The following is a 25,866-nucleotide window of genomic DNA, read 5'->3' as shown; positions in this document are numbered from 1 at the left end:
GGAATCCATGAATATGTCTTTGGGCCTTCTTTTCTTCTAACCCTAGACATATAAAATGATTGTTTTAAAAGCCGTCAAAGAGTTCACAAGTTGCACAAGCATTGAAAAAACTCTGTTGGAGCAAATTGTGACCGGAGACGAAGTTTTTGAACTAGTTCATCTCTTCTAAAGAAGTTGCTGTGTATTTTGCACCTTTAGGTTTTGTGACCAAACATCTTCTTGATCTTTATCATTTAGGATGAACTGAAGAACTTTGCAGCCAACCTCTCTTTCAGTTGGTGTTGAAGGCCGTGCATCAAAAGGGGGAACTGTCACTACAGAACAAGTTCAATTGGGTATTGGGGTAAGGGTTCAACTGTAGGTTGGTAAGGTACTTGAGATTCCTTTACTTGTAACAGCTTGTTTTGATAATAGTGGAATTTCGGAAGTGATGACTTGAAAATCACCCGGTGGGGTTTTTGCCGCAAAGGTTTTCCCCATTCGTAAACAAATCACCGTGTCATTTAATTTCCGCTACATAATTAGTTTATTGGTGATTTGTTTGTACTTCCATGCATTTGCATGATAAATTGTTTAATTAATAACTTGGCTAATTAATTAATTGGTTTAATCACAAAGGGTCATTCAGTTTGTGGCCTATCATCTACTTTTGTTGCTTGGGATTTTTTCCATGTTGGCAGAGATGTTTATATTTTTGTGCATAGTGTGGCTTTCAAGTTCTTGGGCTATGTCCTATTTACTGATAGGCTAGTTGCCATCTCTTCTCAATCCTCCTCTATTTCGAACCTAGCAGAAAGAGATGGGCTTGGTCCTTTGGGTGGTTTTGTAAAATAAAAATGATTATTCAGCAAAAATAAACCCTCAAAAATTATTTATGTTTTTATAGAAAGAAACAACACTTTCTTACCGCCACAAAAGGTGTACGAAAATAAGCCCTCTAAATCAAAAACCTAAGGGATGTGCTAAGATTACTGAGCTAGCTCACTAGAACTAGTAGTTATGATAAATTTATATGGACCATGCGGTTTTGGCTGTAAATTGGTAGCTTATAGGCCATTTGGATGATTTCGGGGTAGAGGAAAATAGGGGAGAAAATGGGTTTTTTGATTGTTTGGTTGAGAGAGGAAAAGGTGCAAGATTTTGGTGGGGTCCAAATATTTTCTCTCTGGACCCACTAAAAATGAATTATCCCCCAGTTTAGGGAGAAAATGGGGAACAGAAGAGTAATTACAGTTAAATGACTTTTTTTTAGAAGAAGTCAAATGACTTGACTACCATTCTTCTCTCATTTTGATTGTTTGCCTCTCTTTTTTTTTTTTTTTTCCGTCAACTAGGTGTGATTGCTTGTTTGCTATTTTTTTTTCTTTTTTTAATGAGTAATACTACAGACACAAACTATTTTACAATATTTTTACAAATTTCTGATGTGGCTTAAGTATTTTCCAAATAATTATTAGTAAATAAAAATGTAATGTTAGTGGTGGCCTAGATTAAAAATAGTAAAAATTTGCAACATCAATAGTTTGTAAAAATGTTGTAAAATAGTTTATGACTGTAGCATTACTCTTTTTTAATTAGGTGGATTGTTTCTTCTTCTTCCTCTTTTTTTCCTATTTTAAACTGGGCATGAATTTTTTTAATAAGGCCAATGACTAAATTTATATAAACTACCTTTTTCATTCTCTCTCTCTTTTCTTCTCAACTAAACATGTACAAATGAGTTTTAATCAAACTCAACCTTTCATTATCGCAATCAAACACACATGAGAGAAAATTAATTTTTTTTCCATCCTCCTATCATTTTCCATTCCCCCAACCAAATAGAGACTTAATTTATGAACCAATGAAGAATAACCATAAAATAGGGATTGATGTATGTATGGGCTTCCCATTATCCCATATGAACCCCATTGTTAAAGGGCATTGAAAAGTTTTTAGCATTTGATATTATGTACTATTAGGATCGCAAAATCTTTTATGGAAGGACAGTGTCTATTACAAAGTTTTGAGTGTTCTGAGGTTTTGACTCAAGAGTCAATGAGTTAGGTGAGTCTTTCCACTGCGCGTCAATGGAGAAGATAAGTGGCAAATTCCCCTTTGTGGTCTCTGGCTGTGGAACGAAGGGATTTTCCAATGCACATACTAATATACTATGTTTCATAATAATTTTAGCCTATTTTCACAGGTCTTCCTTATCCAATATCCAAGTCAACTACCTATTAATATATATATATATATATTTCCTTTATTATGAAAATAAGTGAGAGAAGAAAGTTATACTATTAAAATCATGGCTCTCAGACCTGGACTGGATCGTATGGTCTGATCCAGTTAACTGTGAACTCCTCGTTATTCTATTTTTTTTAATCCTAAGAACTTCTCTATGTGAAAAAAGCATGGAACCGCTCGAACCGCAGTCAGACCATACGGTTCTGAGAACCGTGGCCGATTTTAGTGGTTCACATGATTCCATTTTTTTTTACTATATTTTGGCTAGAAAACATATTTCAGCCCATAAATAATTTGAATATAAAAAATAAAATAAAAAAATTTGCGAGAGAGAGAAAAAGAAAACATAGAGCCAAGTTATTTTTCTGACTATCCCCACCTCCCATTTTCTTCTTCTCCTTCTTGCCAACACTTCGCCTAGAAGGCAGCAGCTAGAAACTCATCTCCTAGTATTGTCTCTTATTTCTTGAGTAGTGCACTAAGAGCATTCTCATTAAGCCTCCTAAATGCTATAAATCCTATTTTTTAGCAGCTGAACCCCAAAACACGCACCCCATCAAAACTGGTATATTGTAAAAAAATTACAATATTGCTACAGTGCGCTCTCATTTTTGAGACCGCACTGTAGCAAGTTGTTATCTTTTTTCAATATTTTTTCTTTCTCTATCTTCAGACTATCACTATCACTCTCACTCTCTCATTCCCGTTCTCTCTCATCTCTCTTTCTCAAATTCTCCCTCTAGTGGGTCTGATGGGTCTCAATGACTGCAAGTGGGTTTGGGTTCAACGGTGGTTGAGTTGGTTGAGGCCGTGGGTTGAGTTGGTTGAGGCCGTGGGTTAAGGTGAGTATCAGGGTTGCTGGGGTGTTGGGTTTTGTGGCGGTTCTGTAGTGGGTTTTCACTGCGGTTTATGCCATGGGTTTTTTTTTTTTTTTTTTTTTTTTTTTTTTTTTTGTGGCTGGGGGTTGAGGTTGTGGTTGGTGATGGTAGTTATGGCTTTGGATGTGGTTAGAGGTGATGAGCTTGAAAAGCTCAAGCCATCGAGGTTTTGAGAGCAAATATCAAAGAGAGGGAGAAGCTTCTCGGTTTGTGCCGTGGGTTTTTTTATTATTATTATTATTTTGGTGGTTAGGGGTTGAGGTTGTGGTTGGTGGTGGTGGCTGTGGCCGTGGTTTATCAGTGATGAGCTTGAAAAGCTCAGGCAATGGAGGTTTTGAGAGCAAATATCATAGGGAGGGAGAAGCTTCACCAGGTTGAGAAAGATGGAAAGACAATGGGAGAGAGAGACAGAGGGAGAGTGAGAAATAATAAAAAAATGAATAAAAAATAATAATGAAAGAATATTTAAATGAAGTGTTAAAAAAATAGAAATTTTGATGTAAGGAATATTGTAAAGTGGTATGTTATATGTTATAAATATAAGTTTTGAGATGGTAAATGCTAAATTTTTTAAAATTTTTTATGGGAATGCTCTAAGCATTAATAACTTATATGGTAATATTCTTGATTGGAAAATGCTAACCAATATCTTTATGGCATTAGTTTATGAGCTATTTTTAAAACATTTTATTGCGTGAATGATAAAACAATAAATGTTATTGACAATTTTTTATATTTTTTTTTATAAAAATTGTATCAAAACCTTCTTATTATGATTTATTAACAATTAACTTACACACTTTAGTTAACATAAAGCATGTTGTTTTTGTTAAGTGTGCCCCCTATTTTGCACAAAATTACCACTACCTCATGACGTCATGAGATTAGACTATTCACATAAGGCTTTTGAAGATGCGAGCCACACTTAATACTAACTTAATACTAAGTGCAAAATAGTGTAAATGCGAGTGGATAAACAAACAAGCTACTCTAATTCATGAATTTAACAACGCAGCAGTAAAATGGAATGTAAAAGAGTAGGGAAGAGAAATGCAAACACAAGATAACACGTCGATATGTTATCAAAAAGGAAACCAAAGAACTCAGTGAAAAACTTTTCCGCCGCCCTCCAAGCGGTAATCGATCCACTAGACAATCAGTTGGGATACATGGGTTAGCAAGAGACCCTCCAAGTCTAATCTACCCGATATACCTAAGCCCTCCAAGCTCCTACTCCAACAAGACTTCTCAGAACCGTGTCTTGTCTAGCTCCTTGGATCCCGCAACAAGCTCCATGTTGCATCTACCATCCTTGGCTTCTTCCAATGCTTCCCAGCAACACCAAACCTCACTTGACACTTTGAAAGGGTGTGGGAAGTGTTTGGGCTATCAACCTCTCAATGGTATGGAAATGGAGAGGTAGGAGTTGAGGAAAATCCACAAGCAATTGTGTAGAAAAATGTGGGTATAACAATCTCTAACTCTCAAGTTTTGTGGCGAGGGTTTTCTCTCTGAAGCACTCCTCAACATTTGTGGGTAATGTGAGTATATATAGTGTGGGTACAGAAAGTGTGTATCAGATATATATAGTATAGCTTGGCAAAATAGAATGTCTTGCGAGTGTCTCGCGGGAAGGCCTTACCTGCGAGCTACTCGCGAAACACAGCTGTCGCCATCTGTCCTGACTCTTCGCATTCCAGTTATGTGTAGGGCACATGCATCATTTCACGGGATGCTTAGTCGCGAGCTACCCATGAAAACTTTTCAATCTTCAATGGCTTGAATCTTCACACACACTCTCTCTCTCTATCACACAACCCTTACAATTAAATCTCACAATAAATACAGGGTACAAAAGATAGAATAAAATTACAATCAAATTTGGCACAGAATTAAAGCCAACAAAACACATAGTTGTAAATTACAACTTTACAATCTCCCCCTCTGGCTGTTCTGTGACAAAACCCCTAAAACAAACTCTAGGCTTAAACGTGAGTTTGGTAACAATGGCAAAACTCACTCACACCTAATCTAGAAGCTGTGAAGCACTTGCACATATAAACCTGTAACCTGAAACACTTGCACACAAACAAAACTTTCATTAAGCTTATGACGAGTTGAATACATGGTATTTACATGAGCAAGTAAAATGAGATCAAGTTTGTAAACACTATAAAACAAGTAGGCATAACTTGATCAAATAGGACCAGTCATTAAAGAATGACTACAATGAACATTTAGCTAGTAAATGCTCATCCGGACACGCAATGCAATTAAGATCATTCACAAGGATCAATTGCATGTCCAACACTCAACCAACGCAAAATACATGAAGTATTTACATCTAGGAAACAAGATCCTACTAGGGCACAAGAGAGAGGTACTTAAGACATATTAGCAATATCTTAAAAGTAAAAAAAAATTGCTACAAAAGCAATGAGATAACTACAAATACTGAATGTAAAACTGAAATTTAAAATAGTGTACTAAAAGCTTTAAACAAAAGCAGTAAAAACAACTATCCAAGAGTTATAAGTGCTGAAACAGTTTAAACCAAAACATAAATAAAGCTAAAACCACCTGTAATAAACCAATGAATGTAAGATCTAAACTGTGCTCCCCTTCAACTGTGCAAGCTCCCCTTTAAAATTTTCTCCCCTTTTTTGACTAAAATGGCCAAAGAGGCTAGAATTGCTCGGACTCAGAATCTGAACCATAGCCGACTGACAAATCATCGATCTGAGAGGATAAGGCAATGATCTGACCCTGGAATTACGCAAACTGGTCCGTTGTGTGTTGCACATGAGAGTCTAGCATAGTGTACATCTGCTCTACTCTAGCTAGAAGGCGATCGAGTCTGTCTGGTCCTCGTGCTGGTGCAGAAGAAGATGGTTGAACTGAAGACTCTGGTGCAAAACTAAATCTATCAATTTCCTCTTCTATATTGCCACCCTTATCCTTAACACGATCCCGTGGTATCATATGCACACCTGTTTTGGAACCTTTGATGTGAGCTATGCTCCTAGTCACTGTGTGTGCACCAATAGGATAGTCCCTCTAAACCACAGTGAGGCCACTTGGAAGTTCAAGCCTTGCCTTTGCAATTAGGCCTATAATCAATGAGGGAAAAGGCATAACTGTTCTGGAATTTTGCTTCTCAATGCTTCTCTTCAAAATGTGGAAGATGTGTCCACAAATATCAATCTCTTTCTGAGTGAAGAGATCGTACAAAAAGATTGTCCTTGGAGCGGACAATGTAGTGAGGTTGGTGACCGGGTATAAATTGTTGATCATCACATGAACAAGGGTTCTTATCTTTGGACTAAATGGGACCGTGTTCGTGGAGGTTTTCTTCGGAGTACCACCAAGTATCTTTACCATCTCCTCAATAGATTCCAATATATCCTCATATTGCACCATGATTGGGTATGAGGGAGGATGAACTTCTAAGAACTCCTGAATGCTGTCCCTAGTGATGACAAACTCTTTGTGTCTTACCCAGCAGTTTATATTATCCCCTTCAACACTAGCATTGGAGAAAAACTCTTTGATAATCTTCGAATACACAACCCCAATCGGATTTAGTAGCTTTGTCCACGTCCTTTCCTTGAACACCTCAGGTATGAAGGTGTCCTCAAGGGTATCTAATTTCACAACCCTTTCCATGATAATTGTGGCTCTTTTGTAGCAGTCATTATACTTCATATAAACCTCAACAGACCTGAAGTTATCAGAATCAATGCGTGCATGTTTGGAGGATGATCTCTTAGGAGCTGCATGCTTAGTAGGAGACATCTGCACAAAGGAACACAAAACAGAAAAGAAATAAGTGCAAAAACACAAAACAAAACACAAAAGCATGATTAGATACATGTTAGTTCAAAACAAGGTAAAACAACCTAAAACAGAGCTTAACCAACCCAAAACAGAGCAAAAGAACTGAAAACATCATGTTATAATAGCTAAAACATGAAAGAATAAACACAATGCATGAATTTAAGTGAATGTGCATGTGTGTGTCTGGGCTGTGCATGTGCTGATGCATGTGAGTGCAGTAGGAGGTGCATCGGTGTGCCTAAAGGATGCCTAGTGTGTGCCTAGTGTGTGCATGGCATGGCATTGAGGCACAAATTGGGAAAATGTGTAAAAACACATACCCTTTGACCAAAACATGTTATACATGTTCAATCAAGAGTAAACCAAGCAAAGAGACTCAAGTGAGTCCAATTTAACACAAGAATGTCACTAGGGCATTCTGTCAAACACCTAACATGCAACAATGCACTACAACTATGAACAATGCATGAACATGGTGAAAATTGCCTCAATACATGATTAGATTGCCACAGGGGGCCAACACAGATGCACAAAGATCAAATGGGACTCAGCCCAAAAAAAATTCACAAAATTAAGAACCCCAACCCAGTGTTAGAAAAACCCCAATTTTTTAAGAACCCTAAGCTAAAATCTGCATAATCTAAGGCAAAAATGAAGATAATGTTTGGGCAAACATACCTTGAAGTGATTTTGCAAAGATTTTTGCTTGAAAATGATGGAGTTTAAGTGAAAATAAGATTTGGGTTGAAGGGGGTTCGAGAGAGGCAGTGCGAGGGAAGGTAAGAGTATTTGAAAACATGTCACATCTGCTACATAAAAACTGAAAACACGTGCTTTTCGCGGGTTAGGCAGTAGCACGTGTTTCGCGGGTTAGGCAGTAGCGTGACAGTCGCGAATCAGTCACAAGAATGGTCACTGAAGCTCAAAAGCTTTCGCGAGAAGTGTTTAGTCACGAAAACTCTTCAGTCTTCAATTGCTTGAGTCTTCACACACACTCTCTCTCACACAACCCTTACAATTAAATCCTACAATAAATATAAGGTACAAAAGATTGAATAAAATTACAATCAAATTTGACACAGAATTAAAGCCAACAAAACACATAGTTGTAAATTACAACTTTACAGTGATCAATATAATCATTTAAAAGATAATTCATAGCTTACAAAGTTGACTAGATGAGAAAAAAATATTTTGAATTATATAAAACTTAATTAATTTGATATAAATATTTTATTATATATAATAAAATAACATATGTTAAATTACGTTATCGACCTACTTTATGTTATCGACCTACTTTATATATAATATGTGCATGTATAAGATTTCACTAGATTAAAAGCAGTACAAATCAATTCAAAAAAAAAAAAAATGTACAAACATAGAAATTGGGATGTAGGTTCTCACAAAAAAAATAAAAAATTTGGATGTGAGAATTATTGGGCTTTTCCCATTATCCCATATGAACCCCATTGTTAAAGGGTTTGATATTATGTAATATTAGAATCATACAATATTTTATGGAATGACAATGTCTTACAAACTTGCGTGGATGCACACAGGTGTGTAACAAATTTTCCCCTTTTTAGAATGACACCTTAGACCATAGGCTTGTCAATGGAGGAGGATAGCATGTGGGCTGATCAAACTTAGGTTTGGGTTAGCTCCATTTTTATTCAGGCTCCTCTTTTCATGGGAAATTAAGGTTGTGTTTAGTATGGATTTAAAAAGTCAGTTTTTTTTTTTTTTTTAATTATTTAACTTATTTTTGTTACTATTCAACTTATTTTTTGCTATTATTTATGGGTCTCATTGCACTTTTTGATACTATTCATGAGTCTCACTTTACTATTTCAGTTACTTTTTAACTTTATTTATAGTACTTTCAGTAAAAAGTTTTCAGTTTCAGCTAAATAAGTTGTTCTCAAATGGACTCTAATTATATCAAATCCACACGACTCACATTACACATAATCTTCACGATTCTTATATGAATAATTATTAGATATTTTTAGAGTTCGATGATGTAGTATTCCCTCCTCTCACATTTATAGTAAATTTTACTAATTAAATTCTTAATACAATCTCACATGAATGTGAAATGAAAGAATTCCACATTACTGTACCCTAGAAAAAAGTACCATTTCACATCATTATCCCCTAGAAAAAGTACCTAGTAATTTTCCTTGAAAAAAGTACTTAGTAATTTTCGGTCTTAGACAAGTAACATGAATTTCCGCTAAAAAATTTGACTGCGTGTCAATGGGAATGATGATGAGTAAGGAACTTTCCTCGGTGGTGTCCCTAGCCGAGGTATGATTATGAAAGGGATGGATATCCCCATGCAATGCACCGACCATGTTTCCAACAAGCCTACAGACAATAATAACGATAATTGTAACACTTCAAAAAAGAGGGAGTCTGAAGCTTTTCGTGAAACTTTCGGTGGCTTTAGACTTATTGCCATGTTTGGGTTGAGTACCTCCATTTTTCACAAGTTTTCCGTATCCAAATTTCTAGTCTTTTACGGAAACGGATCCTCTCCATTTCCCTTTGAAATGGAGAGGCTCCATTTCACGGTGGAGATTTAAACCAGACAGATCTACGCTCAAAAATCATCCACATCATTTAAAATTTAAACCAACACTTAAACCGTAGTTCAGGGAGCTTAACTCAGGTTTAACTCAACCGGACCAAAAAAAACTCACACACCAGCCGTTCCAACTCTCTCTCTCTCTCAAATTTCAAAGTTCAAACTCTCTCAACCTCCCTCAACTCAAACCCATCAGCAAAATCAAAGAAAAATCCTTAGCTCACAAGAGATCCCGACACCCATACACGCATCCTTTTTAAACCCAGATCAAAGAGAGAGTAAGGGTTGGGGTTTGGAGAGAATCGGGTGTAGAGAAAGATTTCAAACCCAAATCAAAGAAATTTAGAAGTTGATGATCCTTCAGGTTTGATCTATGGAGGGAAATGAGATTGAGAGATAGAGAAAGAGATTTTGGTCGAAGGAGAGAAGAAGCCACCATCGGAGGTGGTGGTTGCGGTGAGCCAGCCTTGCCGATTTGGTTCAGACCCAAATCAAAGAAGGTTAGGGTTTGGGTTTGGAGAAATATGGCCAATCATTTGGTTCATCCTCTTACTCAGTCACTTGTGCCGTTGGTTCTGTACATCCTAGTCTATCAAAAGCACTGAAGAAGTGGACGAGTGGAGGAGGAGGAGGCAAAGCCCCTCGGCGCTTGATATTAGGACTTGGGGTTTCATTTTGGACTCAGTATATGAGCATGGCGGTGGTTCTGTTGGAGGGAATTCTTTCATTGCCTTTGCTAGGAAAAAGGGTGCTGTTGAAGAGGTAAATCTTTCACCATTCATTTACTTGAATGTTGGTTTAGTTTCTAGGTTTTCTTGCATGTTCAATTTTGAAGACTGGTTGGTGCTATATTGATGAAATGCTGTGATAGACTTCAATTTTCAAAGAGTAATCCATATTTCTTGGTTTGGTTTCTGGGAATTTGATTAATTGCATTTGTTTAGCTTTTGGGCTAGTATTATTGGGTTATTTTCGAGAATTGGTTGATGGTAATATAAAGAAAACAATTAATTTAATGGGTGGTGCATTGATGAATTTGGTTCATTGATTATTAATTTAGATATTTTAGTGTTTGATCTTTTCGTTTTAGAATCATTACGATCGATTCATGCTGAAAAAATGGGGATAGACATTAGTGCAGACAAGAATTCCAAACATGAAATAAAAAATTGTGCAGTGGATATCATTGTTTTTATCAAACCAATTGTATAGTGGTTATCTGAAATACTTGGATTCTATTCTGCAAATTAAATTTACATAGTGCCAATTTCGGGTTCCAACTTCCAAGGCCATTGCTAAAGGATAATGCACTAGGCTCTGAAAGACAGAGAAGGTTAGGGTTGATGCTTAATCTCCATGGCTACTGCTAGCAGACCTTTGAAATGAATTCCTCAAAAGTTAGGAATTTTTCTTTTTGTCCAAATTGGAGTATTTCTTGATCTGTTTTTTTTTTTTTTATGTGTATGACAGTATGATGAGTTTAAGTGTTTATAGTCTAGCTGCTTGTGCAGACTGTGAGCAGAGTCACATTAAGACTAAACATGCCTTTATAGTCTAGCTGCTTGATCTGTTTTTTTTTTTTATTTGTATGACAGTATGATGAGTTGAAGAACAAGTAACAATAATTTTGTGTATCATGGTGTAGGGCTTCGAGTAACAATTGATTGCAAGCCAGAAAATGGACACTTCAAGACAAGAGGGGTGGGGAAACTTGATGAAGTAAAAGATGGAAAACTGAATGAAGAGTGCTATGCACAGCTTCACAGTGCATCAGCTGCACCATGCCCTACACATAATGGCCTAGAGTCTTCAAAAGTAGTATTCAAGTCCAAAGCCAAAGGAAAATACACGTTTGGGTTGGAATTTTTGTTATTTTAATCAAAGTGTTTATTTTAATGGAATTTTTGTTATGTGATCAAAGTGTACATTTTAATAAAATTTGTTTGATTGTAAGGATTGAATTTTGATTTAAGGATTGAATTTTGATTGTAAATAAGGATTGTGACAGTTATTGTAAGGATTGAATTTTGATTGTAAATAAGGATTGTGACAGTTGTGGGTTATTGATATTTGTAGGTATTTTTAAGTAGGTGTAAGGGTGTATTGCACAGGTGGTGTGATTAAAGCTGCTGTGTGTGTAAGGAGAGGAAAAGGATTGTAAAACTCATGCAAAATAAAAATTGACACACCTATATCTATAAAAAACAACTCCTGCCCAACATAATAGCAACACTTATATATAAAAACTTAATTATGCAGCAACACTTATGCAGCAACACTTAATCAAAACTTGTCTTATTTATATAAATTTTTTCCCCAAACAGCAACACTTATATATAAAAACAACTCTTGCCTAGCACAACAATTATGCAGAAAAACATGATTATGCAGAATGTGCAATACCGAACCTATGCAGTAACAGTAATTATGCAGTAACAGTAACTTAATTATGCAGTAACAGTGCAATAACAGTAACAGTAACAGTATTATGCAGTAATTATGCAGTAACAGTCACAGTAATTATGCAGTTTGCAGTAACAGTAATTATGCAGTTTGCAGTAACAGTAATTATGCAGTAACAGGAACAGTAATTATGCAGTAACGGTCACAGTAATTATGCAGTAACAGTAACAGTAATTATGCAGTAATTATGCAGTAACAATCACAGTAATTATGCAGTAACAGTCACAGTAATTATGCAGTAACAGTCACAGTAATTATGCAGTAACAGTCACAGTAATTATGCAGTTTGCAGTAACGGTCACAGTAAATATGCAGTAACAGTAACAGTAACAGTAACAGTAATTATGCAATAATTATGCAGAAATTATGCAGAAACAGTAACAATTTATGCAGCAACAAATAATTATGCAGAAATTAACACCTTGCAGAGATACATCAGACATGCAGATTAAGTATTCTTTCCAAAATAATAAAAAATATAAACATTTGAATGTGACTAAGTTTTGGACCATCAAAACTCCAGTCCTAAACTAGGAAAATTACAAAATATGAGCACTTAATCTCAGCATGTATCATAAATTATAAAACATGATCCTAAACTAGAAAAATGGCTTGACTTTATGAACCATCGGATTCCATCCACTTGTAATACTTTCTTGAGTCAAGGGACCTCCACTTGCAACACTTCCTTGAGTCAAGAGACCGCCTGCACCATTAATTTTGTTGTTGGAGCCTACAACACTGGATGTACTCTCTAAATGTGATGTTAATGCAACACTTGCTGATGAGCCTCCCTGATGTACTGCAGAACTTGTTGAAGCCGACTACAAAAAATCCAATTACACGTTACACATATCACAAGCTTAGCATTAAAATTATCAAATCATGCATCTAAACTATTATTAATATCAAAATAAAATATATAATTGTAAATATCTTTACCATTAAAAGTTGTGTAAAACTAGTAATATTTCTAGAAGATATATCTTCAGTTTTCTTTTGTACCATGACGTCAGGTGCATATATTTCCTGTAAAAATTGTACTAGTTTAGCAACAATAATAGTATACTATATTAATGTGTAAAAATAAAATAGAATGGTGAAAATAAGGATAATTGAAGATTACCTCCTGCACTTTTCTTTTCTTTGTTTGCTTCTTTGATGTGCCTTCCTTTGGTTTCCTCATCTTTTCTATCCATGATTTCGGCCTACGCTTTTTATTACGATAAATCTCTCTTTTTTTAATTTCTTTTGGTACAATCGTAATCGAAGCACATAATTGATCTTCTTTGTCTGCAAAATCGGTGGAAGGCCTAATGACGTCTTCTTCTACATTAGCTTTGCAATTCCTAAGGTCACTGAGTTTTTTTTTTTTTCAAATCTGCAATTGCTAAGCTTAGAATATTATGACCTTCTTTAGTTTCACATGCCTCATTCACCAGTTGAATATATTTTGGACATAAATCTCAATACCGATCTACATATTCTAGTCAAGTATCCGGCTTAATGTTATGTGTTGTGCAATTTTTTCCGCTTCCATCTTTTGCATCTCTTCTCCACCTCTTCATGATATATCTATTAGGAATCAACTTGATATCCAATGCATCAAGAACTTTCAAACCATGCCTACATAAAATACCAAATGACTCAAACTTTCTGCAACTACAAGATAAAGTCTCATCTAATGGATTCCACATGACCTCATATTTTCCATTTTGATTGAAAACTCCAATCACATAACTATGTGTTTGACTCACATTGTGTTCTAGGATGGAAAGTGCCATTACCTCTTCAAATTCTGTCTGAAATAAATTAAACAACTTAGGCGTGTACACTATTGCTACTTGGTTAAGCATAGGAGAGCTTTTGAGCTTTAATCTTGGAAATTTCTGTCTAGAGTTGTATTCTGCTTCTAACTCCTTATCCCGCTTTTGATTGACAATTGTTTCAAAATGAGTGAAAAACTCTACCATATTGAGATCAGTACGTAAGCAATCCTTCAAGTCAGCATTGAAACTCTCACTAAGCTGAGTTGTCTTCATTCCTGCAGTGAAAGTTCTCTTAACATATGCTTGGGCCCATTTTTCCTTCAATTTAAATAGATCAATTAGCCATTTATTTTCACGAACATCGTACTTATCTAGCATTTCATTCCAAGCTGTAAGAAACTCATCTTCACCGTCATACTCATAGATACATGCTAAGAAATCAACGTTAAATTGAGGCTCAGTTTTTAGTAAATGACCCAAATGTTTCTCAGCATTCTGCCACATATGCCAACTACACAATGCATGATATGTCTCAGGCATGACTACTTTTATTGCAGCTGACATTGTTGCATCTTGATCTGTGAAAATAGTGATTGGCTTCTTTTCAGACATTGCTTCTAAGAAGGTCTCAAATAACCATACAAAAGATTCAATCGTTTCATCATATAAGAGTGCACCTCCAAATACAACAGTTTCTCTATGGTGATTGAGACCCAAAAATACTCCAAGTGGCCTTGCATCTCTATTTGTACTATACGTTGTATCAAACATTATTACATCACCGAAGTGGCTATAGTCAATGATCATTCTTGCATCGGCCCAAAAGATATTAGTAATCAACTCTTCACAATCCAATTGAGTAGCAAAATAATATGAAGGATTTTCCTTAAGTTGACGACTGAAATATCTTCCCAAGCTAGCAGCTGCCCCATGCTCCATGTCTCTCTGTCGCTTAGTGCGTAAGTAGTTTTTATGATCTTGCTTGGTAAAACCAAGATTATCATATCCACCAACTTGCTTACTAAGAAGCTCATAAGATTGCTTTAATCTTAATCCCGATTCATGTGCCAAATCAATTTCAATAGCATGAGTTGCAGCCACTTTCCGTTGTGATGGCATCATGTGCACAGTTGATGGAAGGTGGAGATAGTGGTTATGCTCAGCAATAAATTCACTCACCACATATTTTTTACTATCTCGATTAAGTATGATAACCAAACGTGCTTCACAGCCACATCTTGTTTCTGCTCATGGATTCTTTACATTCTGATCTCTCTTGTCTTTGCCTCGAACTCCCTCCTTTGCGCACACAAATCTCCTTGAAGTAACGACTCCAGTCTTTTTACATTTATTTACATACTCTTTTCTAATACTAAAACCAACCTTTCTGCCATATTCATTATAAAAACCATATGCAATCTCATCCGCTTCAAACTCCATCCCTTTAAATGGGGTAGATTCCATGGGCACATTAGAAGGAACATGTATTCCCATCATTATCCCTAGAAAAAATTGAACATAAATTTATTATAACTTTCACCTATCATTTGTTTTCAAAATAGAGATGATGTAAAAAAAAAAAAAAAAAAATTGGAGGATGTAATGAATGATCAACATACTAATAAGGATGTACCTCATATGAGAGAAATGTTATATATCTTTGTTACTAAACATAAAAATTCAAGATGACTAAGCATGATTTCAACTCAACTCACTCAAAGGCCAGTCAATTTAAACATGACAGTAATAAACATGTTCTTTAAAATCTTGCATCCATAATATGCCATCAAAAATCATTATAAAGGAATCTTCTTATTATGATTAAAGAACTTATTTATTATGAGATTTTTTTTTTTTAAAAGAGAAATTTATTAATTTAAATATCTAAACCTTGTGATCAACACCACAATAGTATCCTTTTGATCACCTCTTTATATATGTCCATAATCCACATTAAGCGTACAAGTAATCATTTTTTAATTTCACATAAACTCATCATTGATACTATTTTCTTATGAACCGATTATAGTTAGTTTGTGCATCATTGAAATATATATATATATATATATATTTTAAATTGTGCCACTAAACTTATTGATTACACTATGAATTAGGATCACGTGTGTAAGGATTTTAGTGTTGATCCATTCCATAACATTTTATGGTAATAAATTCAAATTTATTGATGTAATTTTATCCGTTTGAAAATCTAGTTAGTTTTTAGTTTATACTTTCCTAATCTACTTTCCGAAGTGGTTTCTCCATTAAAGATATTATTTTTTGATTTTCCACTTCTCACCAAATGTTATGTCATGCTTAATTGTGCTTTTTATATTACTTATTGATTTGTTAATTGCTTAAATATAGTGAAAAATTAATTGTTTGAGTGGATCACTTCACCAATATAATTTGATAATTTTGCTCATTAATTCACATTGGGGTCTAAACAGAAATTTCAATGTTCAATCTTATTTAATTATATGAAATTTTGTAGGAAGACTCTAACTTTCGTCCAGCCATCAAAACAACAATATAAACTTGTGAGCTTGTTTCTCTGTGTGTAGCTTTTATTGGTGGCCATCAAAACAACAATATGTTCAAGAAATTTTCAATGTTCATTTTCTTATGTTAGGCCCACGTAAGCTTGTTTCTCTGTGTGTACTAATAAAGATTCAATCTTTATCTCAAAAAAAAAAAAAAGATTCAATCTTTATCTCAAAAAATTAAAAATACTCCTAGAATCATCTAGCCATTATAAAAATTCAATCATTATCTCAAAAAATTAAAAATAAAAATTCATATAAACTCTAACTTGCATCCAACCACCAAAACAACCATATAAACTCACCAAGACAACACTATAAATGCAGAAAAATTATCAAACATCAAATAAGATAAGCATAAACAAGTTTTATTGATATACCTCTGTTTGGTAAGATAGAAACAGAGATGTCTTCTCTGAACCTTTTGTGAAGTTTTTTTTTGGTTAAAATCTATAAAGCTTTGAACGTGGGCTATCTCTGTTTCACTTTTCTCTCTAAAAGGTTTTTTTTTGTTTTTGTTTTCTAGTGCACGGATATACTTCTGTGAGGATCCGGTGAAGCTTTTTTTTTTTTGTTAAAATCTGTGAAGCTTTGAACCACACTAACTCTGTTTTAGTTTTCCCTCTAAATTTTTTTTTTTTTTTTCCAGTGCAACTAACGTATCTACCTCTGTTTCTCCATTTCCAGTTCACGGTGTGAGGATCCGGTGAAGCTTTTTTTTTTTTGGTTAAAATCTGTGAAGCTGTGAATCGTGGGCTCTGTTTCAGTTTTCCCTCTAAATGTTTTTTTTTTTGTTTTCCAATGCAACTGATGTATTTGCCTCTGTTTCTTTATTTCCCTCCAAAAAGGTTTTTTTTTTGGTCCGGTTGAGTTAAACCTGAGTTAAGCTCCCTGAACTACGGTTTAAGTATTGGTTTAAATTTTAAATGATGTGGATGATTTTTGAGCGTGGATCTGTCTGGTTTAAATCTCCACCATGAAGTGGAGCCTCTCTATTTCAAAAGGAAATGGAGAGGATCCGTTTCTTTCTTTTACCGTGTTAAACAGTGAACCCACATGATTAGCAAAAACAGATAACCCACATATATTATATAAATATGGAGTAATGAAAGCAAGAAGAAAATAAATTGCACACATACGTTGTTTTAGTTTTTTGGGATGGCTTGTGTCTCTCTGTTTGTTTTCTTTCTTCTCTCACGCCTCTTTCTGCTTCACTCAGCTGAAGAAGTAAACAGAACACTCACAAATTGTTCACCCTTTCACTGTGGAAAATTCGGTATCATCAGTTTTCCTTTCACAGATAGCTCACACCCACATTGCGGTTTATTGCCAGTAAAATGTGACGAAATACCTCCGACGATCCAACTGGGGTGGAGTAGAGGACCATATAAAGTTATAAATATCTCTTACACTAATACCACACAATCTACACGTATCAAGGACCTTTTACTTTCCGATGCCTTGAATACCCAAAAATGCGAATCCGTAACCAATTTTACTCTTCCCAACTCTCCATTTATCTCTTTCAAACTCACCACACCTTCTCGGACAGTGTTTAAATGCAATCGCACTCTTAATATCACTTCCCCTAGAAATTTTACGTATAGGAGCTGCGGAGACTATAACCTCTACTATAGTCATTTAAACGATGACCCTTCGAGATTTTCTTCTGCTGAATGTTCCTTTATTCAGCTCCCAAGAAAAAATCATTCAGATAAAGATACACTGTTTTCACTCGTAAGTGCTGAGTTCGACCTTCAAGTGTATGTATCTGATGCTTGCAGCAGTTGTTTTGGTCGGGGAGGTCTATGTGAACTCGAACAGAATGGAAAGTTTCATTGTGCCATTGCAGACAAAGGTATATATAGACATCGAATAACTCAAGACGAAATTAGACCTACATGTACACAGTACACATACATTGAAAATGCATGTAGGGTTCTTTGCATATAAATTTCTTTACATTTTTATGTTATGGTAAATCCTAATACAAGTACTGCAAATATTTCTGTTTCGTTGCTTGATGCATCCCAAGGGGCATCACACACGCGAGGGTTGCCTCGCTGCATGGCCGGTTTGGATTGGGTTGGGCATATGGGTTGGGCTTTGATTATCCGGTTTTAAAATTTTTTATTATTTGAACTATTTTTTATCCAGAACAATATGTCTCTTTGCTACACTTTTTCTATAACGGTGCAAATGTGTATATAAATAGTTCGACTCTCACTCATTTGAGTCAGTTTTTACATTCTTATTTTTGTACATAGAGCCAAAAACAGAAAAAAGATATAGTTCTATTTGTTGTACACTCAAATTGTTGTACTTCTTTTGTATGTTGTTAATCATTATATCCTTGGAGACGGGCGTCCAAGAAACTTAAAGTACTTGTTGTAAGGGGTGAAACATTCACAATCTATCTATTTGTCTGCAATACCTTTTAGTCCATAACAATTTGTTAATTCACTAATGCACACGTTTTTGATTTGGTGCAAGTGTTTCTTTAAACTATTTTCCCCTCTTTCATTTCAAACAAATCTGGCGTGTCTATCTTCATGCATAGAGTCAGAGAGAGAAAGAGACACAATTCTATTTGTGTGCACTCAAATTGTTGTGCTTTTTTTGTGTGTTGATCATTGTATCTTGGGAGATATACATCCAAGAGACTCATAGCATAGTTTTGTGGGGTTAAAAATCAGTTGTAGAAATTTGTGATGAAGAATATAAAAAGAGATGAGAGCAAAACATGATAGTTTACACTGTTTGATCTTGTGGCCTACATCCATTGGACAAGAGCCTAAAGAGCCACATTTTCTCAAACACTTTTTTCTTTTTTTTTTCTCTTTTTAGAATCTAGGATATCCAGACCTCTTTGAGTATCTGACTACTTCCTCATAAATGCGAAGTCCATTTATCTCACACACATCAAGTTATTACAGAAGGTAATAACTTGGGAATGAACTTAAGATATTGGCTAAAGGTTTTAAAACCAAAACTCCAAAGATGTCATGAGGCCTTAAAAACCATTAAGTCAACCTCTTAGGATTCTCATATACTTTTCCTAAAAATACTTCAGAATATAGTATTTCTATTTATTATGGGATTACATATAAAAGTTAAAAAAATTTTGAATTTGAATTTTATATTAATTGTCTCAATCCTGCGATTTTCTCCAATAATCATTACTTTTTCTGAATCAACGTCTTGATTAGATCTTCAATGACATGGAAACGAATTTGTAGATTAATACATAGAAAAATGAACTTTGTTGTTATAAAATCTGTATCAGATAATCGTATAGACTGATCTTCATTGCTCTTTGTTAAGTACAGTTGAGATTTAAATTTAAAAATAAACAAACAAATTTGGCTCCGTTAATTTGTTTCATTATTATTTTTTAAATTATTCAACTAACAGTGATGTTCTTTGATGCTTTAGATGCAGGGAGTCAGAGATTGAAAGCGATAGTGATAGGTAACATTACTTCTTTAATCAAATTATTTGTTGATACTAATATATACATGTTTGGTTGGATCGCCTACCTATAGAAAAATGATTCTATATGGAAGTGAGCTTGTGTGTCTTTAAAACATAAACCATGACCCCTTTTTTATTCCCTCTCAGTCTCTCATAGTGTATATCTAACCATCAAATCTTTAGAGTATTATTCATGCAATTATATAAGGTTCTGCTATCAATTTGGTAATGGTTCCATTTGCTCTATTTTTATTATTGTTCAATGCTATGTACTAGCTTGTATCTAAGAATCCATCAGTACAATAGCTAAATTTTTCATAGTTCATGATTTTCCTCCGAGGCTCCATATCTCCTGTCAAATAAAACCTAACTCCTCTATTCTGCTTAAGGTATTGGATGCCAAGTCATCCTTAGCTTTTGCTTCTTCATTTCTTACTCTTTTGTCACTACAAAGAAAATGCAAATTTATTGAGGTTCAAGATATTATCAATAGGTTGTTTGAGTTATGGTTATGTCACCACATAACATTATAATCTCTGTCCTTTTATTACAGCTGCTTCATTGTTGTACCACATAACTTTATAATCTCTATTCTTTTATTACAGCTACTTCATCTGTTGGAATTGGAGTTCTAATGGTTATAATATGTTGCTTCTGGAGAAAGTTCTCATTAATAAAAATAATTAATATTTGGAAGAAGGAAACTCTAACTCATCCGGATTTTGAAGCCTTTCTAAGGAATTATGGACCTCTTGCTATTAGAAGATACAGTTATGCAGATATAAAGACAATGACCAAGTCCTTTAATGATAAATTAGGCCAAGGGGGCTATGGTAGTGTCTATAAGGGGAAATTACAAGATGGCACTTTTGTAGCAGTGAAGGTTCTGATCAAAGAAACAAAAGATAATGGAGAGGTGTTTGTTAATGAGGTTGCAAGCATTAGTAGGACCTCTCATGTTAACATTGTCACTCTTAAGGGATTTTGTGTTGAGGGTTCTAAAAGAGCTCTTATCTATGAGCTTATGCCTAATGGATCTCTTGAGAAGTTCATATATAAAGGAAATCCCTCAAATTCTAATCATCAATTGGGTTGGGAAACATTATACAAGATTTCAATTGGCATTGCACGAGGCTTAGAGTACTTGCATAGAGGTTGCAACACACAAATTTTGCATTTTGATATAAAGCCTCACAACATTCTATTAGATGAGAACTTTTTTCCAAAGATTTCTGATTTTGGCCTCGCAAAAAATATGTCCTAGAGAAAAGAGTAATATATCAATGGTAGGTGCAAGAGGAACTACAGGATATATCGCTCCTGAAGTATTTTGTAGGAATTTTGGAGGGATCTCTTACAAGTCAGATGTCTATAGCTATGGAATGATGGTTTTAGAAATGGTGGGAGGGCGAAAGAATGTTGATGTTAGTGTTGATTTTTCAAGTGAAATATATTTTCCGCATTGGATTTACAAGCATCTTGAACTAAATGAAGAGTTAGGACTGCTAGGATTTTTAAAGGAAGGAGATGAAGAAAGTACAAGAAAGATGATAATAGTGAGTTTGTGGTGCATACAAACTAACCCCTCAAACCGACCATCAATGAGTAGAGTGGTGGAAATGTTGGAAGGGAGTCTCAACTTCTTGCAAATTCCCCCTAAACCTTTCTTATTTTCTCCATCAAGAAGATCACCGACGGAGTCTTCAACTGTAATGGTGTCAATACAATAGGACTCTTTGTCCTAGATAGAATACATCTCTTCTTTAAGGAAACATTGAGTTGTATTTAGTTTTAGCTTGTCAATGAACATCTTTTCATTATTGCTTAAAATATTTAATGAAACGTTTATTGGCATTCGCAATGAAATTAGTAATGTTAACAGTCCAGTATTAATTGAGAACTATAGTATACTTGACAATACAATGAACACAAATAGTGCGTATCATAGGCAAAATATTAAGTTTTAGATTGGAGGATACATTTTATATCTTCTTTTTTTCCCTTTTCAATTTGGAAAGTTATGATCCTTATTTTTCTTGAGCGTTAGCTATTTTAAATTTTTATTCCTCAAACTGCATAAAATATGGAAAGTTGTGGACCTTATCATAAAATAATTTATCAAGAATGCACATAGTTTAAATTCCTCAATAGAATGCATCGGTACGTAATATCGATCATTGTACAAAAAATTTTAACAAATATCCAACTTTATTATTCAAAACACAGAATTGGTAGTGGATGCAATGTCAACATATATAAAGCTTAGTTGAACATATAAAAAAGAAAGGGAAAATTTTGTTTTCAGTTGAGATCTTGTAGTAACAATATTGCTCCATAATGCATGAACCTTGATAATTGATTCCCTATAAGAACCATGCATTTTCTCTATTGGATCATCAAAAGTTATATGGCTCTTCTATGGTTACTTCCAAATCTAGACTCGCTTCATTAAATCCATTCTCAGGATCATGATTGATGCTAGGTTTCTTTTATGTTGGCATACTATGCCAAAGTTTTCTTGTAATTAAACATTTGATTATTTTGTATTTTGTGGATCAATTTGTAATTGGATTGGGATTTCAAGAGCTGAAATTGAAGTTGGACAAAATGGAATTTCGATCGAGCAAATATGACCTACTGTTCGGCGAAAAAGGCATTTGGGAGAATTTTAAAGTAAGTTGAGGCAATAATCTTGTAGGACACTTGGTCGACTGAAATGGTTAGAACCTAAGAGAATTTTGTTACAAACTCCCTTGCTGTTCCAACCTTAGCTCCGCCATTGATTTAGGAAAAACCAAAAATTTTCCCTACAATATGTATGTAAGATATATGTTTTCCAAAGCTTAACAGACTATTCATTAGTAGCGAGGGCAGCTCTTCTAGCAATTGAAGTTGCTCCATGGTTCTAGATTTGCCATTATTGAAGGTGATTCGGCTATTGTTGTTAAAGCTGTATGTGAAAGCCCTAAAGGTGTACCATGGTGTCGGGGACGAAAAAGTTTCCCTTCCGACAAATGAGATTTATATCGGGTTGGGAGTCTAAACCAAAACTCAACGATGGGCTTGACGCACACCCCAAAAGTTATCAGTGAAGATCTAAGGAGTTCACTGTTTTTTAATGCCTTGAGTCTAGATTGAAACTGACAAGAATGGCTCATAAACAATTCCTACAGCAGACACGTCAGTATGGTAAAAATATGCAAGAATAAAATGTTTCTATAGAAAATAGCCCAGCGGTAAGGTGTTTCTGCAGAAGATAGCCCAACGGTAAAATATTTTTACAGAAGATAGCCCAGCAGTAAAGTATTTCTGCGGAAAAGTAAGGTAAAACAAGATAACCTCCAGTTGTTATCTACTTCACAGATTAAAGGAAATATCTACACTTTCAAACTCATCATCCGTTAGCTCTAGGGAAGAGTCTTCTAATACAACAATATGGGGAAAAAATTCTATGGTAACAGCTACATTATAACCATTAATAGTAAATGAGCAAGTAAATATCATGGGTTCCATAATAACAAATAATGAGAAAAACTTAGTGTGAGATGAAGGGAGAGAGAGAGAGATCCCACCTAGCGCAGCAAGATCATTATGGTGCCAAGACATACTCGTGAATATATAGTGAGTAATGAGTGAGTAGTATAAGTAACGAGTGAGAGTGTACAGCAAAGCTGATGGAGCTTTCTGCTGGGGTAAGTAAGTGTTTATGAGCAAAGCTATGACGAGTGTCTGTGAGTTAAGAGCTGGGAAACTTAGTTTCTAAGCTTGAAACTAAGAACCCAATGACTTTTTTAGAGCTTGGAGAAAGCTTAAACAGAGAGGTTAAGAAAAGAATCTTTTCTAGTGTATGTTTTAGTGTATCTTGGTGTCTGAGTATCTTTTTTGTGTTGTTGGAGCATTAATAATGGAGAGTTCCCTTTATATTTGGGTTTTTAAGGGGTGATTAGCAAATAATATTTGCTAAATCTTTCTCAATCTCCAGAAAATCCTTAGAGAATTGTTTTTAAGATTTTTAGCTAAGAGTAGTAAGCTCAATTTTCAGAAAGTTCTTGCTGTTTTGGATAATAACAACTAGGATTCTGGCTTAGCATTGAATGTTGATTAGCCTTGGCTGATGGGATTAGAGCATACTTTAGGCTAATGATCTTGAATATGTTGCTACTAGAATTAGAGTTCCCTAAGGCAGATTGGACCACCCCAAGCCAGGTGTTAACCTTAAAGCCCTTGCTAGGATCCTTTTGGTGCCCTCCAAATCACATTTCCCTAAGTTTCCCCATTTGGGGTTCATGTGCTTGATCCATAAACTAGAGAATACACGTTTTTAGTATGAAAATGAACAAATTTCATGTTGCTTCAAGAGCTTTAAGGGTCTTGTCATGGTTGCTCTTGACTAGATAGGTTGGAGAAGAAAGAAAGGACAGCTAGCTGAAGCTTTCCAGCTTTCTGTCACATCAGTTTCAACTTTTTGTCACATGAGAAATGATAAGATTTCAGCTTGTGGAGGAAGGGTTTAACCCCTGATGGACACATGTCCTCTTCTGATTTGATTGGACAAGTTGGTACTTGATGGGAAGGGGTTCCAATTGTTTGATTGTGCTGGATTTTGGCTAGTCAACTTACGTGACCTCTGGCTGTTGGAATTTGTGTGTGAGCTAGGCTGGTCCAGCTAGTCTTTGTAGTTAAGCTTCCTTGGGATTGGTTGCACTTGGAAAATGAGTAGTTTTGTCATGGGTGATATTTCATGGGCTTTTATGAATCTTGTAAGAGAGGTATTTCTTAAGGGATGAATAATCATATTTCCCATGAGTGTGGGATTTAGTATATGTAAAACAAGTTTCAAAATAATATTTGAATTTGTAAATATGTGCCAAAATAAAATTTGGGTTTTATGAAAATAGTGCCAAATTATTATTTAGGCTTTGTTAAAATAGTGACAAATTAGCATTTGAGATTTGTAAAAATAAGTGCCAAATTATTATTTGGTCTTTGTAAAATTAGGTGCCAAATTAGCATTTGAGCTTTGTAAAAGTAGGTGCCAAATTAGCATTTGGGCTTTGTAAATATAAGTGCCAAATTATTATTTGGGCTTTATAAACGTAGGTGCCAAATTAGTATTTGGGCTTTGTAAAATGATTTGAGATTTTTGTAAAAATATTGCCGTGTAGAAACAGACTTAGTAGAAGTGTCATATCGTAACGGGCTTTAGAGGTGCTGCATCGTAGCGGGTTTTAGAGGTGCCGCATCATAGCGGGCTTTAAAGATGCCACATCGTAGCGGGCTTTAGAGGTGCCACATCGTAGCGGGCTTTGAAGATGCCACATCGTAGCGGGCTTTAGAGGTGAGTCTTGCTGGACTTTTTGGTTTTCCCTACTAGGTAAATGCTTTTGGGCTTTTTATAGAGATGGTATAATTTTGTGGCTCAATATGGTAGCAATATGGTGCGTATTTTTGTGAAATCTAAGTTGGATAATATGTGGGATATAATGGGTAATATTTGTGAGAAGGCCCAAGGTAATTTATGGGCTTGTGTAGGGAATATTCATGGAAGCCCAATAACATGGAGAATATTTGGGTAATATGTGGGAAATATTTATGTGAGCTTAAAAATAATGTGTGGGCTCATGTGGTTATTTTTGTGAGTGTGCTAATAAAATCAAGGCCCGAAAATTTGTACCTCAACACATGGTCTCTCTTTAGTATTATAGATGATATCAAAACTCCACTCTAATTTTGTTGCTTGGGACTTTGTCCATGTTGGCAGAGATGTTAATATTTTGTTCCATAGTGTAGCTTTCTTGGGCTATGTCCTATTTACTGATGTGCTAGCTACCCTTTCTTCTTTCCCTTTCTCTGTTTTGGACTTAGCATAGAGATATGGGCCTAGTCCTTTTGGTGTTTTTTTTTTTTTTTTTTAATGAAATAAAATATGATTACTCAGCAAAAACAAACCCTCAAAAAGTATTCATGTTCATAGAAAGAAACGACACACTTTCTTACCCCCACAAAAAGTGGACTAGATTAAATTATTAAACCCTTTGAATCAAAAACATAAAAGATATGTCAAGATTACTGAGCCA

The 25,866-nt window shown here is 35.0% G+C and overlaps 1 protein-coding gene, 1 long non-coding RNA gene and 1 pseudogene across 2 annotated transcripts; 2 read left to right on the top strand and 1 right to left on the bottom strand.

Moving 5' to 3' along the window:
• Nucleotides 1-9,597: 9,597 nt before the first annotated feature.
• Nucleotides 9,598-11,603, top strand: LOC136068263 (uncharacterized). Its single transcript, XR_010629649.1, has 2 exons — nt 9,598-10,302; nt 11,186-11,603. It is a non-coding gene; the product is annotated as an uncharacterized LOC136068263 (long non-coding RNA).
• Nucleotides 11,604-13,493: 1,890 nt separating this feature from the next.
• LOC112001825 (protein FAR1-RELATED SEQUENCE 5-like) lies at nt 13,494-14,891 on the bottom strand. Its single transcript, XM_024033999.2, has one exon. The coding sequence runs from the start codon at nt 14,889-14,891 to the stop codon at nt 13,494-13,496; it is 1,398 nt and encodes a 465-aa protein (XP_023889767.2).
• A 4,840-nt stretch (nt 14,892-19,731) lies between these two features.
• On the top strand, nt 19,732-21,519 carry LOC112001826 (rust resistance kinase Lr10-like; annotated as a pseudogene).
• The last annotated feature ends 4,347 nt before the right edge of the window (nt 21,520-25,866 follow it).

Source organism: Quercus suber, unplaced genomic scaffold (assembly GCF_002906115.3).
Source record: "Quercus suber isolate HL8 unplaced genomic scaffold, Cork oak 2.0 scaffold_106, whole genome shotgun sequence".
In the NCBI taxonomy this organism is placed as follows: Eukaryota; Viridiplantae; Streptophyta; class Magnoliopsida; order Fagales; family Fagaceae; genus Quercus; species Quercus suber.
The sequence above is the reverse complement of the archived record's forward strand: the minus strand, read 5'-3'. Positions and strand labels throughout refer to the sequence as shown.